Source organism: Asparagus officinalis, chromosome 1 (genome assembly GCF_001876935.1).
Source record: "Asparagus officinalis chromosome 1, Aspof.V1, whole genome shotgun sequence".
In the NCBI taxonomy this organism is placed as follows: domain Eukaryota; kingdom Viridiplantae; phylum Streptophyta; class Magnoliopsida; order Asparagales; family Asparagaceae; genus Asparagus; species Asparagus officinalis.
Window position 1 is genome coordinate 64112652 of NC_033794.1, and position 20237 is coordinate 64132888.

The 20237-nt window shown below is 40.8% G+C and overlaps 1 protein-coding gene across 1 annotated transcript; it reads right to left on the minus strand.

Moving 5' to 3' along the window:
* Positions 14812-18212, minus strand: LOC109835177. The gene is made up of 4 exons (XM_020403167.1): positions 17716-18212; positions 16892-17512; positions 15994-16728; positions 14812-15298 (listed from the first exon to the last, which is right to left on the minus strand). The coding sequence occupies exons 1-4, from the start codon at positions 18210-18212 to the stop codon at positions 14812-14814; spliced, it is 2340 nt and encodes a 779-aa protein (XP_020258756.1).

Sequence of the window (20237 nt, forward strand, 5' to 3'; positions counted from 1 at the left end):
GGCGCGGGTCACCCAAAGGTGACCCACGGGTGGCGCGGGTCAGGTTTGTCTGACCCGCGCCCCCTGTCAGTCAGCAGACGCCGACTTTTATCCGTAACCACCAAAACGCGTTCTAATTTGTTTCGATTAGTTTCTTCTATTCCAGAACCTCCATAACTACCTACAAATCATATTTAAACATGAGTGGGTGGTTGTTGACTAAAGATATGACCAAATATTCTGTTCCTATCCGAATCAACCGATTTTGAAGCCTATATGAAATGAGGACTTCCTTTCATAGGGGGAATTATTATCAAGACGGGGAGGTATTGCCGAACTTCAAAGCCAAGAGCCATGAATTTCAGCAAGGGCTAGCGAGATCTCAGTGAACTTCGGCATAAAGAAGGAGTCTTTCCAAGGATCTGAAGCCCGTTTCCACCTTTCCTTAGGATTAGGCTTGATCTTAATCTCGAGAAGAGTACTTATTTTGCTTGGTCGATATCAGTACTTAAGTAAATACTTCCTTAGTGAAGTAGGAGCTCTAATCAATTATTTTGTCAACCGGATCTGATCCGTAGGCGGTCCACGGATATCAACGTTCCCGACACAGGCAAAGATCACACACAAACATAGACTAATAAATAAGATCTGTGTTTTGTTTGAAAGATATTGTAATCAGTTATTTTTATTGTGTAAAAGTCTTAGAAAAAGACTAACTTTTTGTTAAGTTTATTGTAACGCCTGAAGTTGGAATAGATTCAATCATAATGAAGAAAATAATTTTTGACCCAAACACGCTGGCGACCACAGTGAGAGCTAATACCTTTTCTGCGAAGGCTGATGTGTTGCAACCTCGGATCCGAATCTTGACCTACTTCACTATCAAAGGCTTGTTGCCAGAGATCACTCTTAAATGAGACTTGAAATAAATCAAGTGTTGAGTAGGGGAGCCCATCCCGTCAAACAGCGTGAAGTTGATCAGGTTGAACTTCGCAGAAAAGCTGTTAGCTCCCACTATGGTCGCCAGCGTGTTTGGGTCAGAAATTATTTTCTTCATTGTGATTGAATCTATTACTACTTCAGGCGTTACAATAAACTCAACAAAAAGTTAGTCTTTTTATAAGACTTTTACACAATGGAAATAACAGTTAGTCTTTTTATAAGACTTTTACACAATGGAAATAACTGATTACAATCTCTTTCAAACAACACATAGATCCTATAAGACTTTTACACAATGGAAATAACTGATTACAATCTCTTTCAAACAACACATAGATCCTATTTATTAGCCTCTGTTTGCGTGGGATCTTTGCCTGTGCCGGGGATGTTGATATCCGTGGACCACCTACGGATCGGATCCGATTAATAGAATAATTGATCAGAGCTCCTACTTCACAAAGGAAGTATTCGTTGAAGTAGAGATATTGACCAAGCGAAATCAGTACTCTTCTCGAGATTAAGACCAAGCCTAATCTCAAGGAAAGGTGGAAACGGGGTTCAGATCCTTCAAAAGACTCCTTCTTTATACCGAAGTTAATCGAGATCTCGCTAGCCCTTGCTAAAATTCATGGCTCTTGGCTCTGAAGTTCGGCAGCACCTCCCTATCTTGATAATAATTCGCCCCCTGTGAAAGGAAGTCCTCATTTCATATTTATAGGCTTCGAAATCGGTTGATTCGGATAGGAACGGAATACTTGGTCATATCTTCAGTCAACTACAACCCACTCACGTTTAGATATAATTTGCAGGTAGTTATGGAGGTTCTAGAATAGAAGAAACCAATCAAAACAAACCAGAATGCGTTTTGGTGGTTACGGACAAAAGTCGGCATCTGCTGACTAACAGGGGGCGCAGGTCAGACAGACCCCCCCCCCGCCCCCCGCGGGTCACCATTTGGTGACCCGTGCGGCCACGGGTCACCGAACAGTGACGCATGCTTCCATGCGGGTTTTGGACCCCTTTTGATGTTTTGATGTTTCTCGACTTCCCAGACTTGTACTTTTGCCATTTTATGAATCTGGTTGTTTTGTTGACTTGTACGTTTTGCTAACTTACTTCATGCGCTCGTTAGCTTCTTTACGACATTTGGAGCTGATCGACAAGCCCGTCGGGCACTTTGGAGCTGATTGAAAAGCCTGTTGGGCACTTTGGAGCTGATCGACAAGCCCGTTAGGCACTTTGGAGCTGACCGACAAGCCCGTCGGGCACTTTGGGGCTGACCGAGAAGCGCAGGCCACTCGGATAATCCTTCTTAACTCAGATAATGACGTTCATCACCTTCTCTTCATCTCGAGTTGCGTGCGGACACCTATAGGCATTTTTAGATGCCTACAGACAAACCCTCTAAAGTATTTCTGACTCATTCTTTTATAGAGGAGTTTGGAATGCTTTGGATAAGATAGGCCTTGTCTTCAACCTCTTTTGTATTTTGTCGAGGAGATCGCGTGGGACCTGTGAATGGCTTCAATTCTTAACTTCTTCAGCTTTCAATCTACTTTGTATTTTGTCAAACAGATGAAGTTCTTCCGGTACTGTGTTTATTCGTCTGAGCGTTGTCGAAGTCAAACCGAAGTTGTTGAGTAAATTTTTGGATATAGCTCGTGTTGTTGAGTTGATATTGAACTGATCGTCTTCATCGGGAATTCATATCTGGATCGCAATTGAACTCCCTAGAATCATCCTTTATTCCGGAACTTTTCCTTAGCCTTATTTTGGTGAAATTATCGATGTGTTGAATGGTATCGATCTTTACTATAACGCGTTGTCTGGCGTTGACCTTTGTTGTAACGCGTTGACTGGCTTTAACACAGTGTATACTCGTATGTTTACGGGAGACTACACAGTTTAAGCTCTTAAGATATTACAGTATGACGGTCTCAAATATTAGGGCTACAGGACCAACTGTTAAAGCTGATTCATCTGCATGTATGACTCTTATTCTGAAATTGTTGGATGCTCAAGTTACGAGACCAACTAATAGGGCTGGTGCATCAATGACTCTCATATTTATAGGATTTTTAGAAAACCCTCAACCATCAACGGGTTTGATGAGCTTCTACAGACTACCGTTTGAGTCAGGCTAGCATGCGAATTGTTTAAGTCCGTTCCACATGTAACGTTATGCTAAAAGAGTTAACTCTTTTAGTGCCATGATATTGAATACGTAAACTTCATCTTTCTCACGAGAATAGACTACCCAGCAACGCGTGTAGGCACTGACTTATTCCTTCTTAGGATTCGGAATAAAAGTCCCCAGACTCGGATTCTGGCGTTTTTTCACTCGGCGAAAGACTAAACCGGCAACGCGTGTTAGGCATAGGTTTATCTCTATTTAGGAGTCAAGATAAAGTTTCCCGCGCGTGTAAGGCGCGTATTTTGGTATTATTAATAACAACCTGCCACAATGTCGAATATGTGGGCTTTTGTCCTTTTTGCGGTCAAGGACTAACCGACAACATGTGTTAAGCGCTGACTTATCCCTACTTAGGCTTCAGGATAAAATTCCCCAAATTTGGATTTTGTCGTTTTCTTCACTCGGTGAAAGACTAAACTGGCAACGCATGTTAGGTGTTGACTTATCCCTACTAAGGCTTCAGGATAAAATTCCTCATGCTTGTGAAGCACGGATTTTGAGAATTGTAATGTTAAAATATTGTGTCTTCTCTTGGGGCAAAAACGAACCAGATGCGGGAGAGGAAGAATTTCATATTCTATCTCTCAAAGCTGGAGAGGAGGAATTTTATATTCTATCTCCAGTTGCCAATGGAAACTCAAAGTGGGATCTTTACTTCAAGAATCCGGAAGGTGAAACTAAGAGTGGAATCTCCACTCCCAGAATTAAAAAAAATTCGGATAATCCTAACTGTTAAAAGGTTTGATTACTGAACTAATAGTGGGTTTCTCATTTATCGAGAGTGAATTACGATTTTGGCCTAACTGTAGAAAGGTTTGACCAAGTGGGAGTTCGAGGCGATCCATACTATAGGAAGGTTTGATCTCTCGATGTGAAAGTGGACCTCTCGTTCATGGAAGTAATCGAGAGGAGATTTTGGGTTTGGCCCTAACTGTAGGAAAGTTTGACCGAGTGGGAGGTTTGAGACGATCCTAACTGTAAGAAGGTTTGATCGCTCAATTTACGGACCTCTCATTCATGGAAAGAATCGAGAGGGGATTTTGGTTGTGGTCCTAACTGTAGGAATGTTTGACCACTCGATTCGTGGACCTCTTGTTCATCAGAGGAATCGAGAGGGGACTTTGGTCGTGGTCCTAACTGTAGGAAGGTTTGACCAAGTGGACAGTAAGAGTGGGAGTACAAATTACAGCGAGAGTGCTGATTCGTACAAATCACTCAAAGGAGCTTCCTGGTGTTAAGTGACAAATATTTAACACGGAGGGGTTTGACAATCGTCCACGATCAGGATATAAAAATTCCAGATATATGTCTGAACTCTAACAATGGGAATGTTGAGTACACAGACACATCAGAAGTTTGAGTGGATTAGACCAGAAAGAGTTTTAGTGGTCCCACTGTCAATTGATTTGATCAGTGAGGGATTTTGTGGTGGAGACCTATGAATCGTCAAGCACTCCACAATTACACCGTGGGAGTTTTGTGAGAGAAGATTGATCCAACAAAGTTATCAAATCTCATCTTAGTAAAAGGGTGCTTGGAAGATTACATAAGGAGTTGGTGAAATTGACCCTTGGAAACATTCAGAGTCCGAGTAGGAGTTTCTCATTTATCCCCGTTTATAGTAACCGGGTTAACCTTAAGAATACAAAGCATGACATTCTCCAGGAACTTCCCGTTATATGGGTTCTCCACCCCCAGCTTTCTTTACGAAACTTGGTCTAATGAGGAATACATTATATTCAGCTGAATGGTCATGTTATCCATAAGAATATCACATACAATATTCTTCTAGGAACTTTTTGTTAAAATTAGGAAACAGTTTAGACTCGTGTACCTGTTTGAGTATGCAGGGAGCAGTTTAACCACATGCACCTGTTGGAGGATTGAGAAGTAGTTTATACTCATATACTCTTCGGAGTGTTAGAAGGAGCAGTTTATACTCTTATACTTGTCGGAGTCTTCATTTGGCTTAATTTAGTGTTATAACGCCAGCTTCAACCAATGTCTGGATACTATTTTTGAGAGCAAAGCAAGCCTTGGTAGGATGAAGGATCCTCCTATGGTACACGCAGTACTTTGGATCTATATTATTGTTAGCTTCTTCCTGATTTGCGATAGGTGGTAGCTTGATCTTGTTGTTCTCAAGGAGGGATTTGAAAATAGCTGGAACATCTTCGTCATTGAAGGAGTACTCTTTTTAGAGTCTTGGATCTGAAGTCTTTTGCTGTCTCCGGGATTGCTATTGTGACATCTGATTAGCATCAACAATAGCTGCAGGGGCCTTCCCTTTACCACGGGAGACGAAGCTTGAATTTGGAGGGTTAGCCGTCGGTTGGCTTCTCTCGGCTTTCTTTCTTTTGAGGAAGCGTTCGACTTGCTCTCCACACACTTTCAACTCTTTTCAGGTGTTGGACGGTGCTACTCCCATAACTTCTAACACGTCCAAAGAGAGGTTGTTGTGACAGGTTTGGAGGATGAATTCCTCTGTGATCGGATCTTGGCAGTTAATCGCCTTATTCCGGAAGTGCTTGACGAAGTGTCGTCCGTCTCGTCGTCTTTCTGTCTGTCATCGAAAAGTGTCCTGATTGACACCTCGACATCATCATCAAAGAATTGAGCGAGGAATGAGCTTTTCATATCGTCCCAGCTGTTAACGCTTCCAGGCTTGAGACGGCGTTACTAATCAAAGGCATACCCGCGAAGGGTGCTAGCGAATGACCAAACCATTAAGGCTTCATTGCCGGAGATCATACCCAAGTGGGACTTGAAGTAGATCAGATACTGAGTGGGCGAGCCTTTCCCGTCGAACGACGTGAAGTTAATCAGGTTGAACTTCACCGGATACGGGATCGTCTCCCACTTTCTTAGGTAAGGACATGGAATACTGGTCTTCTTTACCTCTCGAGCAGACATCAGAGCATTGATTTTGCTCTTGAGATCTTTCATCTTCTCATCATCGTTTGTATCATGCTTTGGACGATTTCTAAGAGGAGCAACGCGGCCACCCCCGGCATTGTCATCTTCGGTGGGACCACCCCTAGCGTCGTTATATTTAGTGGGGCCACTCCTAGCGTTTTGATCAACGAGAGGGTTATCTGCATCAAGGTGTTCATCCATGTATGAATCGTCACCAACCCGATAGGCATTGTTATAATGACTAGATTCACCAATTTGATTAGACAAAGCCCGAATCTGTTGGTCACGTGCTTCCCTCATCCGCAGCATAGCCATTTCCATTTCAAACTTGAAGTTATCGTTTTTGCTTAGCCAAAGCATCCTCGATGATTTTGGCCATTTGCTCGGTGTTGATCATAAATGCCTCGTGGGATTGTCCTAGGCTGAATATCGTATTATCAGAAGCGAATGCAGAGTTGGCATCTGATGCTTCATCGTCCGAGGATAATCCTCTATTCATCCTATGATAGTCCTTACGTATAGTAGTCATTGCCATCCGAGTTAGACAATGCGATATGAGGGGGTCAGAACTAAAAGGTCGAATCGACTTTCCCTTATCAGCCAAGTTAATTGTGAGTTCTGGAAGTTTGTCATCTTGAACGGCTGATCATTTCTTGCGAAAACACCTTGGCATGGTTTTTGACACTTCAGAGGAAAGCCTTTGGTCTACCGAGACCCTCTGTGGAGCAGTCTTAGGGTAGCTACACATTAATAATATTGTCCTGATGATGTTTGGCACACGGATAATGAAAGTCCATCTCCGGGTATCTCTCTTTCGAGATCTGTTCGTACCCCCAGCCCGATAGTACAACTCATCGGCATAATTACCGGAGCAACCTATCGTATGTTGGCACGAATTCCTAGGTATAACGTCGTCACCATCAGATGAAAATGTTTCATTCTGGGGGTTCGACGTCTTGTTAGTGCTCTCAAGAGTCATATGTTTTAAGCTACGCATTCGTGAGCGTGGGACCTCAATGAGCTCTTAGACTTCGACACGCAGTCTGAGGCGATTAGTTATTGGAGTTTCTTCTTTACGAGAAGGCTCAGACTTGTTGTAAGGGCGAGTACGACCCCCAGCTCGATGAGTTGCTCGGGGTTCAGTCACCAGACCCAAGCGCTCTTTGACCGGAACTTTGCCTCGATCCTTATGCAAAGGACCCAAACGATCACCATTGCTTTCTTACCTCTGGATGAGTTCACACCGTCGCGTGGCTTCACTGGAAGTATCAGATCAATCACCATAGGTGCAAAACTCGATAGAATCAGAAAACGGGTGTGGAGTATCTCCAATCTCCGCCCTGACACAGGTCAGGACTTTGTGACCCACGGTTGGGTGGATCACTTCGGGTGACCCGCGGTTGGGCGGGTCACCTCGGGGTGACCCGTGGCTGGGCGGTCGCTTTTTTTTATTTTTTAGCCACTGTTTCGGACTTTGGCCTCCAAGTTTGATGCAGCCTTGGTTGTTTCTTGGCTATGTCTTTCTTCCGCATCTTTTGTGCCCTTTACAGAAGAATTTGCATGTGCACAAGCATTGCGCGACACTTTTGGATGCGTTTCTCAAGGGTCAAACAGGTCTTTTGACTTGGATCCATTCATTCGTTGAGGACTTGGAAAGTTGGTCATTCGTCCACTGTTGCGATGCTCGACGCTCCTTGAATTTCAGATCCGCTTCGTAACGGATCCAGTCTACAGGCTCCAAAGCCTTGGCGAATCGGCACGCGAGGCGTTAACACTGCCTTTGGTGAGCTCTTTTTGATAAAGTGGGCACACCTCCAGCGGCTATCTCCTTGATTGAGGAGGAGTCAAGATATGCAGATCCGGTCTCATTGGAGGCCCGAGGGGCGTTGCAAGGCGTGATTGCAGTAGCAATAGGGGCGTTGATCTTCCTATGCTTGTAAAGGGCGGAGGATCTGGAGGAGGAGGATGATAGATATTCCTCGTATTTTCGTTGGTCGAACTCGTATTCGACTACTTCGTCTATCGGGATCCGTATCCAAGGTTGCGACATGACAGTCTTCGTAGCGAGACTATAGGCTCCTACTATGGTCCCCAGCGTTTTTAGGTCAGAAATGGTTTTTTTATTATGATTGAACCTATTACAACTTCAGGCATTACAATAAACTCAACAAAAAGTTAGTCTTTTTAAAGACTTTTACACAATGAAAATAACTGATTACAATCTCTTTCAAACAACACACAGATCCTATTTATTAGTCTCTGTTTGCGTGGGATCTTTATCTGTGCCGGGGACGTTGATATACATGGACCACCTACGGATCGGATCCGGGGCATAGAATGATTAATCAGAGCTCCTACTTCACCAAGGAAGTATTCGCTGAAGTACTGATATCGACCAAGCGAAATTATTACCCTTCTCGAGATTAAGACCAAGCCTAATCTCAAGGAAAGGTGGAAACGAGCTTGAGATCCTTCGAAAGACTTCTTATTTATGTCGAAGTTCGTCCTGATCTTGCTAGCCCTTGCTAAAATTCGTGTCACTTGGCTCTGAAGTTCAGCAGCACCTCCTTGTTTTGATAATAATTTGCTCCCTGTGAAAGGAAGTCCTCATTTCATATTTATAAGCTTTGAAATCGGTTGATTAGAATAGGAACGGAATATTTGGTCATATCTTTAGTCAACAACCACCCACTCACATTTAGATATGATTTACAGGTAGTTATGGAGGTTCTGGAATAGAAGAAACTGATCGAAATAAACTAAAACGTGTTTTGGTGGTTACGGACAAAAGTCGACGTCTGCTAACTGACAGGGGCACGGGTCAGACAAACCTGACCCGCGCCACCCGTGGGTCACCTTTGGGTGACCCGTGGGGTTTTTCTCTGTTCTTTTCGCTGCGGGTCACCCTTGGTGACTGTTGTAACTCGCGGTCACCAGTTGGTGATTCAGTAGTGGCCGCGGGTCACCATTTTTGGTGACCGCGCAGCCACGGGTCACCTATCAGTGACACGCTTTTCCACGCGGGTTTTGGACCCCTTTTGATGTTTTCGATGTTTCTCGACTTCCCTGACTTGTACTTTTTACCGTTTTACGTATCTTGTTGTCTTGTTGAGTTGTACGCTTCGCTAACTTTCTTCATACACTCGTTAGCTTCTTAATGGTATTTAGAGCTGACTGACAAGCCCGTTGGGCACTTTGGAGCTGACCAACAAGCCCATTAGGCACTTTGAAGCTGACTGACAAGCCCGTCGGGCACTATAGAGTTGACCAACAAGCCTGTTAGGCACTTTGGGGCTGACCGAGAAGCACGGGCCACTCGGATAATCCTTCTTTACTCGGATGATGACGTTCATCGTCTTCTCTTTATCTCGAGCTACGTGCGGACACCTATAGGCATTTTTAGATGCCTACACATACGAGCGCATCATAGACTTGCTATTTAACAGTGATCCGAACAGGGCATATTCTATATAGATCTTGACAGTTTTGTTACCTTTATGGACAAAATGATCGAGAGGATCCTTCATCACAGATACTATTTTGATCAGTTTAGACAATCTCTTTCTCGTCATCTGACGATTATCAGAGAGGCGGGGTACCCGGAGCTAGCTGAATCTCTCATTGCAGATTTTTCCATACTGGAGCGTAAATTACAAGAGTTAAGGGGCTGAAGACCAAATGTGTTTCTTCCTTTGTTGCTATTCAGTTGGAGCTCAAGGTGAAGTAGTGGCATGACAGTAGAGCTTTCATTGGGAATGAACTTCAGAGCCAGGAAGGTTCTGTCATGCAGATTAAGGCTAATCTCTTGAGGAAGGACAAGGCTAAGGTGGAATTACTTAGCTCCTTAGCCTCGGCGGACGAGGAGATAGCCAAACTCAAGAAGGCCTTGAAGTATGCCAAAGAATATCGCGCTATTCTTGAAGACGACTTAGCAATTGCTGAAAACTCTTGAAGACAAAAACTTGAGAAGTTGGAGCCCGCAGAGGAGGAATTGCCGAAGTTGAAAAGCGAAGCTGTGAAGATACTAAATACATTTGAAGAATCTATCCGGGCTGATCTGTAGGCTGAACTCGAACAGAGTTATGCAGATGAGCTCTCTAGGTTGGAACTTCAGATTCTCAGTCGCAGATTTGATTTGGGCATACAGCTTCCACTTTTGTATCTTCATTTTAACTTGACTTCATTAATGAAACCAAGTCTTTTACCTAGCGCATTCATCTTCTTATTGTGATTTTTTTATCCGATCTAGGACAAATAATCACAATACTTATAGGATTTTTAGCAAACCCTCAGCCCTCAACGGATTTGGTGTGTATCGATTACCATTTGAATTGGGCTAGCATGTGAATTGTTGAAACCGGTTTCACATATAATGTTGTGCTAAAAGAATAAATTCTTTTAGACTTAGCGCTATGATTTTGAATACATTTACTTAATCCTCCTTTGTGGGGTGCTCATAGGATTTTTGGCAAACCCTCAGCCATCAACGGATTTGATGTGCCTTTACCGATTATCTTTTAAATCGGGCTAGCATGTGAATTGTTAAAACCTATTTCACATGTAACGTTATGCTAAAAGAATAAATTCTCATAGACTGGGTGGTATGATTTTTAATACATAGACTTTGTTATTTTTACGGGAACGGACCACCTGGCAACACGTGTTAGGCGTAGGCTTGTAGGCATCAAAAATTGCCGATAGGTCCCCACTCACAGCTCGGTGTTAACGATCAACTATTGAATGTCACTACCCGGTGCACAAGAATTCAAATGACGCCGGTGAGCGATTGAAGCGAACCGACGGATTACGTGAGCCGACAGAATGTCAGAATCACAGGGATACGGGTTGACCGAAGACCCCGCGATCACCGCAATTGGACCAACGCCCGCCGTGTCCCGATCACCCCACTGATAATCCAACCATCGGGGCCTACAGAGCTCATCGCCAAGATTCCAACGCATCCGAAATCACTCGAATCCGAGTTGGGACGGCGGATCAACGGCAAACACACCTGGGAACACCTCGGACCAGACTGAGACACCCAGGGGGATCCCGGCCAGGACGAAACACCCGAGGGGTGTCTTGGCAAAGCCAAGACACCCCAGGTGTCTCGGCCAGGCCGAGACACCCCAAGGGGTGTCTCGGCCTTGGCCGAGACACCCCCAAGGGGGTGTCTCGGCCTTGGCCGAGACACCCCCAAGGGGTAACATGTATCCCACAAGAGTTAACATGTTCTCCACAAGAGTTAACATGTATCCCACAAGAGTTAACATGTTCTCCACAAGAGTTAACATGTATCCCACAAGAGTTAACATGTTCTCCACAAGAGTTAACATGTATCCCACAAGAGTTAACATGTTCTCCACAAGAGTTAACATGTATCCCACAAGAGTTAACATGTTCTCCACAAGAGTTAACATGTATCCCACAAGAGTTAACATGTTCTCCACAAGAGTTAACATGTATCCCACAAGAGTTAACATGTTCTCCACAAGAGTTAACATGTATCCCACAAGAGTTAACATGTTCTCCACAAGAGTTAACATGTATCCCACAAGAGTTAACATGTTCTCCACAAGAGTTAACATGTATCCCACAAGAGTTAACATGTTCTCCACAAGAGTTAACATGTATCCCACAAGAGTTAACATGTTCTCCACAAGAGTTAACATGTATCCCACAAGAGTTAACATGTTCTCCACAAGAGTTAACATGTATCCCACAAGAGTTAACATGTTCTCCACAAGAGTTAACATGTATCCCACAAGAGTTAACATGTTCTCCACAAGAGTTAACATGTATCCCACAAGAGTTAACATGTTCTCCACAAGAGTTAACATGTATCCCACAAGAGTTAACATGTTCTCCACAAGAGTTAACATGTATCCCACAAGAGTTAACATGTTCTCCACAAGAGTTAACATGTATCCCACAAGAGTTAACATGTTCTCCACAAGAGTTAACATGTATCCCACAAGAGTTAACATGTTCTCCACAAGAGTTAACATGTATCCCACAAGAGTTAACATGTTCTCCACAAGAGTTAACATGTATCCCACAAGAGTTAACATGTTCTCCACAAGAGTTAACATGTATCCCACAAGAGTTAACATGTTCTCCACAAGAGTTAACATGTATCCCACAAGAGTTAACATGTTCTCCACAAGAGTTAACATGTATCCCACAAGAGTTAACATGTTCTCCACAAGAGTTAACATGTATCCCACAAGAGTTAACATGTTCTCCACAAGAGTTAACATGTATCCCACAAGAGTTAACATGTTCTCCACAAGAGTTAACATGTATCCCACAAGAGTTAACATGTTCTCCACAAGAGTTAACATGTATCCCACAAGAGTTAACATGTTCTCCACAAGAGTTAACATGTATCCCACAAGAGTTAACATGTTCTCCACAAGAGTTAACATGTATCCCACAAGAGTTAACATGTTCTCCACAAGAGTTAACATGTATCCCACAAGAGTTAACATGTTCTCCACAAGAGTTAACATGTATCCCACAAGAGTTAACATGTTCTCCACAAGAGTTAACATGTATCCCACAAGAGTTAACATGTTCTCCACAAGAGTTAACATGTATCCCACAAGAGTTAACATGTTCTCCACAAGAGTTAACATGTATCCCACAAGAGTTAACATGTTCTCCACAAGAGTTAACATGTATCCCACAAGAGTTAACATGTTCTCCACAAGAGTTAACATGTATCCCACAAGAGTTAACATGTTCTCCACAAGAGTTAACATGTATCCCACAAGAGTTAACATGTTCTCCACAAGAGTTAACATGTATCCCACAAGAGTTAACATGTTCTCCACAAGAGTTAACATGTATCCCACAAGAGTTAACATGTTATCAATTAGAGTTAACATGTATCCCACAAGAGTTAACATGTTATCAACAAGAGTTAACATGTATCCCACAAGAGTTAACATGTTTTCCAAAAAAGTTAACTATATGAACTTGAATCATGTTCACATATTGAAGGCCGCTATTTCTTAATGTGTTAATTTTGTGTAACAGCATTCACTCTATGGAGACCAGGTTGATCTGCGGCTATATGAACTATATGAACTTTATATAAAACAACATATTGCCGCTGGCCGATCAATACTCATATTTCCAATTGTTCGCCATGACCATTGGCATTGTGCCGAAGTTAGATTGAATGAAAATTTAGCGTTGCACTATAGTTCGGTAACTCCCGAAGCTTACCTTGAGCCCGTTAACAAAATTATAAACTTCATGGACCATATGAAGGCCGCATTCGAACTGGAAAAGGTGTGTAGGGCATTTAAATATAAGGAAATCCCATGCGAGTCTCAAAAGGGAAGGTACATTAACATATGAACCTTATTTTATTAAAGAATTTTCGTCTCCAAAACTTACCGTTAAAATGTATTTATGTTTTGTTATTTGTAGCTACGATTGTGGGATATACGTATACCTTTATGTACGGGCTATCCTACAAAAAAATGATGTGCGGCATGTTACGCCCGCCGATGATTCGTCTGTGGTAGTGCGTGCAAGGCTTGCTGCGGAACTAATAAAAGAAGGCTGGGAATTCAGAAATAGAAAGGGCACAATAGCCGTGGAGGCCCCAGAATTGAAAGCGCCTGCATGAGCCGCAAATGTTACAGCCAAAGGAAGAATGCTATGTAGATAAACAACTGTAAACAATCTTCATAATTTTCAGCTTGTGTAGTGTATTAACAGCTAATGAACTAGTGCCCGGAGAAAGTTTATAACATGCTAGATTCGTAAGTTAACAATTATATCATGTCATCTTCACTTGTTAAATATGGAGAAAATTTATAACATGTCAGGTTCACTTGTTAAATAATACCGTATACGGATAAAGTTAAAATGTTATTCTCAAGAGTTAGCAACAATAGTTAACATGTTACCAACAAGGGTTAACATGTTATCAGCAAGGGTTAACATGTTAACATGTTATCAGCATGAGTTAACATGTTCTCAACAAGAGTTAACATGTATACAACAAGAGTTAACATGTATCCCACAAGAGTTAACATGTTATCAAAGAAAGTTAACATATTTCAACAAAAGTTAACATGTTCTCCACAAGAGTTAACATGTTCTCAACAAGAGTTAACATGTATACCACAAGAGTTAACAAATTCTCCACAAGAGTTAACATGTTTGCAACAAGAGTTAACATGTTTGTTACAAGAGTTAACATGTTTGTCACAAGAGTTAACATGTTTATCAAAAGAGTTAACATATTAGCTATAAGAGTTAACATGTTTCTAACAAGAGTTAACATGTTATCCATCATGTTATTTACAAGAGTTAACATGTAATAGGTGTAGCTTAATAACTTACCAAGAAAATTTTATATGTTAACTGTAACTTAACAATCTAACTGAGCAACTTTACAGACCCAAGTAAGATAACATTTTCATTATAATTCACATTGGCATAGATATATTTCAGTTTATATACACAGTTAACTACAAAAGTATTACATACACCCAGATATGTTTCAGTTCATATAAACATGTTACCAACAAGGGTTAACATGTTATCAGCAAGGGTTAACATGTTAACATGTTATCAGCATGAGTTAACATGTTCTCAACAAGAGTTAACATGTATACCACAAGAGTTAACATGTATCCCACAAGAGTTAACATGTTATCCAAGAAAGTTAACATATTTCAACAAAAGTTAACATGTTCTCAACAAGAGTTAACATGTATACCACAAGAGTTAACATGTATCCCACAAGAGTTAACATGTTATCCAAGAAAGTTAACATATTTCCGTTTCTCATAATCTGGTATAGGATAGAGAATCGGGTCATAGCTCTTTTTAAATGCTTCTATGGACATAAACCAATCGCAATATTGGTAAATGTCTCTCTTCATGTACGAGATGACTGCACATGCATGTTTACACGGAATCCGCATGACGTCCCAAGCACGGCAAGTGCATGTCTTCTTCTCCAAATCAACACGGGTAGTTTTATGTGCTTGCACTTCAAATATGTCAGCTGCAGCTTGCTTAACATCCAATGGACGACCTTTCTCTATATTTTCTTTAAGCACCATCTCTGCTTGTGGACAGAGATATCCAACCCATTTATCTGCAAGTAACCGGCGATTACTCATTCGAACCATTATCTGTTTACGGATATGCTCAACCATTTGCAGAATCCGTAGCATTCTAGCTTCCCTTATCCAATTATTAAAAGACTCAGCGACATTAGATGTTACGTGCCCATACCTGAAATTATATATAACTTTATAACAGGTCACAAATAAAGGTTAACAAATAATTGAATAGGGTTAACATAATAAAGGTTAACAGATAAGAGTTAACAGGTTATAAATAAGGGATGACACAAATAATTGAATAGAGTTAATTTTTTTGTATTACAGTTAACATGTTTACATATAATAGTTAACATTTAACAGTTAACATGTATCCCACAAGAGTTAACATGTTCTCCACAAGAGTTAACATGTATCCCACAAGAGTTAACATGTTCTCCACAAGAGTTAACATGTATCCCACAAGAGTTAACATGTTCTCCACAAGAGTTAACATGTATCCCACAAGAGTTAACATGTTCTCCACAAGAGTTAACATGTTTTCGACAAGAGTTAACATGTATCCCACAAGAGTTAACATGTTATCAACAAGAGTTAACATGTTATCGACAAGAGTTAACATGTATCCCACAAGAGTTAACATGTTATCAACAAGAGTTAACATGTTATCAACAAGAGTTGACACGTAACCCACAAGAGTTAACATGTTAGCAACGAGACTCAACATATTATCAACAAGACTTAACATGTTATCAACTCTGATATAGTTAACAGCTCTGATATAGAATTTAACAAATCCAAAGATAACATGCTAAATAGCATAAGTTCATACATTAGCATAGATATAGAACAGCCAAATAACGTTACCTTATTCCCGGGAAGAATGCATTTGCCCATTGATCAGGAGAGTAGTTCATAGCAATGTTGTATGCCCTTGGATCCATGTCATATATCTCTTTCATGTACTCATTCCATTCTGCTATTGTGTATTTATAACAAGCACTTTGGAGTAAGTTCCCAAGAACATGAGTGTCCTTCGACTTCATACCCAAGTCCTTAAGCTTTAACCTGAAATTTTCAACAAGATGTAGAACACACCTCGAGTGTAGAGCTTCTGGAAAATACTCTTTTACTGATTCTTTAATTCCTTTGTCCGCATCAGAAATTATAACCAATTGGTGGGGAGGATTGTAAGGGTCAGCCCTCTCATAAAGTATGGACCATAGACCTTGGAGGAACCACTTCCAATTCATCAAATTCTCTTGATCACATATGCAATACGCTAAGGGAAATATACCTTGGTTCCCATCGTATGCTATGGCCGAGAGGAGAATACCTTTATATCGATCCTTCAAAAATGTACCGTCCAAAAATAGAAGGGGTCTGCATCCACTCAAGAAACCTTTGATGCATGCAGCATAACAAACAAAGAGTCTCGAAAACCTCCCCTCATTCTGGTCAACATGTATGTAACTGCCGGGATTTGTCTCTTTTACCATGCGCTCATACCTAGTCGTGTAAGAAGAAACAAACCAACAAGTTAACATGTTATCCGTGTAGCTTAACAAGCGACCAAAAAAAGCTAACACATTATTGGGGTAACTTAACAAAAGTTAACATGTTATTTACAAGAGTTAACATGTTAGTCGTGAAACTTAACATGTTATCAATGTTATCAATGAACTTAACAAGGAACATGTTAACTATTTGTTTTAACAAGCAAACTTTGAAACTTAACAAGTTAATAATAAAGCTCAGCATTTACCATCGTAGTTGATCATACGACTCATATATATCCCCGTAAAGCTTCTCCTGTGCTCTCTCTTTCCCCCACCATATCTTACTGTAATCAATTCTAAGGCCGTAGTTTGTGAGGAACTCCTTTTGCACATCAACGGGTCGGATTTCTGGACGGACCTTCAGGAGTGGTTGTAACTGTGTTGCAATGAATTTACGGGATGCCCTTGAACGACCTGTATTTTGCCCGTACTGCCCACAAGTATGTTCATTAACAAACTTCTTGATCGATAGTCTATTTGCATTCTTAACAGGTGAAGCAAACAACATCCATGGGCACTCGTAAGTTTCTTTATATCGGCAATATACACGGATACGTTTTGGTTCGTTCTTTTTAAACTCATAATCAAACATTTTGGCCAGAGAATAGTATGTCAGCGCCAACCTTAATTCTTCAGCACTTTCAAATTCTTGACCCTCTTCAGTTAATGCATTATGCCACCAACCAGGAATCATTACTGTGTTGTTAATAATGTCATCAGAACGCACTACACTGCTACCACTGGGATTATCAATTGGAATTCTTTCAGAACCATGGTTTGCGGCAGAAGTACTATCAATAAACTTTGGCTTCAGTGTATTCATAATGCTGCACAAATATAATTGGTTTTTCTTAAAATAACAAATAGGACTTGTACTTAAATAATGCAGTACCCTTAAGAGTTAACAAATATGCCCTAAAGCTTAACAACCTTCGGTAGAAAGTTAACATATATCAGTTAAAAGCTAACATTTAACCTGCTCTATGCAATTCATAAGTTTTCAAATAAATTAAGTGTAAATATAACTTACATTTCAGGAGGTTGCTTCGGGGTGTTCTCACATCTGGAAACATCTACATCTATATTAGCTCGAATATGGATCTCCAGACACCCGATATTACGGTTGTGCTCCACCATACACTCCATATCATCCTCATTCTCGATCTCAAAACTCAGATCAGGGATCCTTTCAGATTTATAAACCATTGATAGCGCATCATAAGGAACCTTCAACCTCTCAGCCACGTCGAACTTAAACTCAAAAAAAGAGGTTGCAGAAGTTACCCTTGAGAACACTGCTCTCTCACCCAAGGAAACCATGCAAATAAGGGGGCTCTCCGCCATAAATGAAGGGGATTTAAGAGGAGTTATGAAGGGCACTTTAGGACAAGTAGGGGGCTGAAGATCATAAGCCCTAACCGCAAAGATCTGCCCTTTGCACCATAAATACACTCTCTTCAAAGCCGAGTGGGTTAACAGGAGATATAACGGAGGGAGCGCGCCAAAATTTCCCCCCAAAACGGCCATCATCTCGCCTTAAATGCGACGGAGAGGTTTCGCCAGCGATCGGATCTCGTTTTCGAGGCACGGAGTTGAAGGCGGGGGTATTTTAGGGAGGCTGGGTGCAAATACGGGTGTGAGAACTGCTTTTAGGGCCCAGTTACATTTTTTTGAAAATTTAAGGGCTTAGCCACATGGGCCAAACTACAGGGGGCTGGGCCACATTGTTTTTTCAAGTTTGGGGCCTTGAAGCAATTTTTCCTTCTTTTTAAGCTCTCAAAAGAAAAGAAAATGAAAAGAAACAAAGCTGAGAACCTGCTCTCAGTTCTCAACAGTGGCTCTTCTTCTCCAAAAGAATCCCTGTCAAAGAGAAACAAACTAAAACCCTTACCAACTTCCAATCCCTCTTCAGAACATCTCTTCCTCCTCTTAAAACGTTCATGTAGCATCTGAACTTTTCCTGTGGCATTGGTGGAGAGGAAACAGAGTGTTTCCCTATGCTATTTTTAGAGAGAAGACATGGAATAGCGGTTTGTAGCGAGGAGGAATCTTGCACGAACTCTTGTTTGGAATTTTCAGCGGCATTGAGGCAAGATTATCCTCATCCAAACCTTCTCTAGTTGAATTTATGGCAAGTTAAAAATGAGATATTTTCATGCTTGAGTTTAAACTGTTGTTTTAAAACAAATTAGTTCTTGATGATAAATGTTAATCAAATGCTAGAACTTTAATTTTGTTTCCTCATTGTTGATATTAGACTCATGATCATGATCATTAGGGATGGAATAAATTTTGTTTCTAATTTATTAATCAAGTTTAAATCATGTTCAAATCTTAGAGGAATAATTAAGTAAATTCGCATGTTTAGTAACGATGCTTAAATCATAGGTCTGTGATTTTCCTAAATAAATGTGAATCTGATTAAATGAAATATTACCTCTGTTTTTTGTGTGAATCTTGTCATGTGTGATTAATCACTTTGATAGTTATGTGTAAATTCAAGAGAAAGACATGTTCATTTGACTAACAACACATTCTGTAGAAAACTAAAACACGTATATAACCTTTAACTGAAAATTTTAGATAGAAAATGAACTCCAAATTGAGATAAACTAGGGCCAAATGAAAGGTATGTGAATGTAGTTTCTAAAATAAAAAACAAATCTTAAAAAGAGTTTGTATAAAGAAAGATATACTCTTTTTATTAATGACACATCCTTCAGAAAAACTGCTATATGTGTATGATGTTTAACTGAAAACTGGGTATAGAAAATGAACTCCAAATTGAACTAGACTAGTGCCAAATGAAATATATGTGAACCTAATTTCTAAAACTGAAAACCATTCATAAAAATAGTTTTCTTAGAGAAATATATGCTCATTTTACTAACAGAAGTCCCGACTATTTTCCTGCTCGTTTTGTGGAGCTATGTTGCACCGTTTTGAGATGCGTTCGCGAAGTTTTGAGCCGCTTGATGTTACACGTGTAGTCATGAATATATTGTGTTACACATTTGAGAATCTCAAGAGAATTATGACGAGTTTTGATTTGCTTACATTTGAGATAGAATATTATTATACAGTTATACATATGTGTGGATATCGTCGATGAGCACCGCTCAGTACCACTTGGGATAGGGCATCGATATATCCATTGTACAGAGCATTGAGTCGGGTCTTAGGATACTTAATCTAGTAGTCCATTCTGCACTAGGGTACGATGAGGCTTGTGAGCCGTATTTCTAGGATGTCTATTTGGTAGTCTGTTGCGTACTCTTGTTCCGTACATAGACGCGATGAGACTAATGAGTCGTGTACACTATTTAGGATACCGACATGGTAGTCCGTTGCGCATGATAATGCGATAAATCAGAAACTTGAAAGGAGTTTCATTGTGATGATTTTTGATAGCCTAAATTTTGGTGGACGCCAAAAGTGATTATGACACATTATTGAGGTATTCGATTGAGATACCCGGTTATGCGAGTATACGAGATACATATGCTGATGTCTATTATGATGCTTTACTTTCCAGTTATATTTTGATTTGCT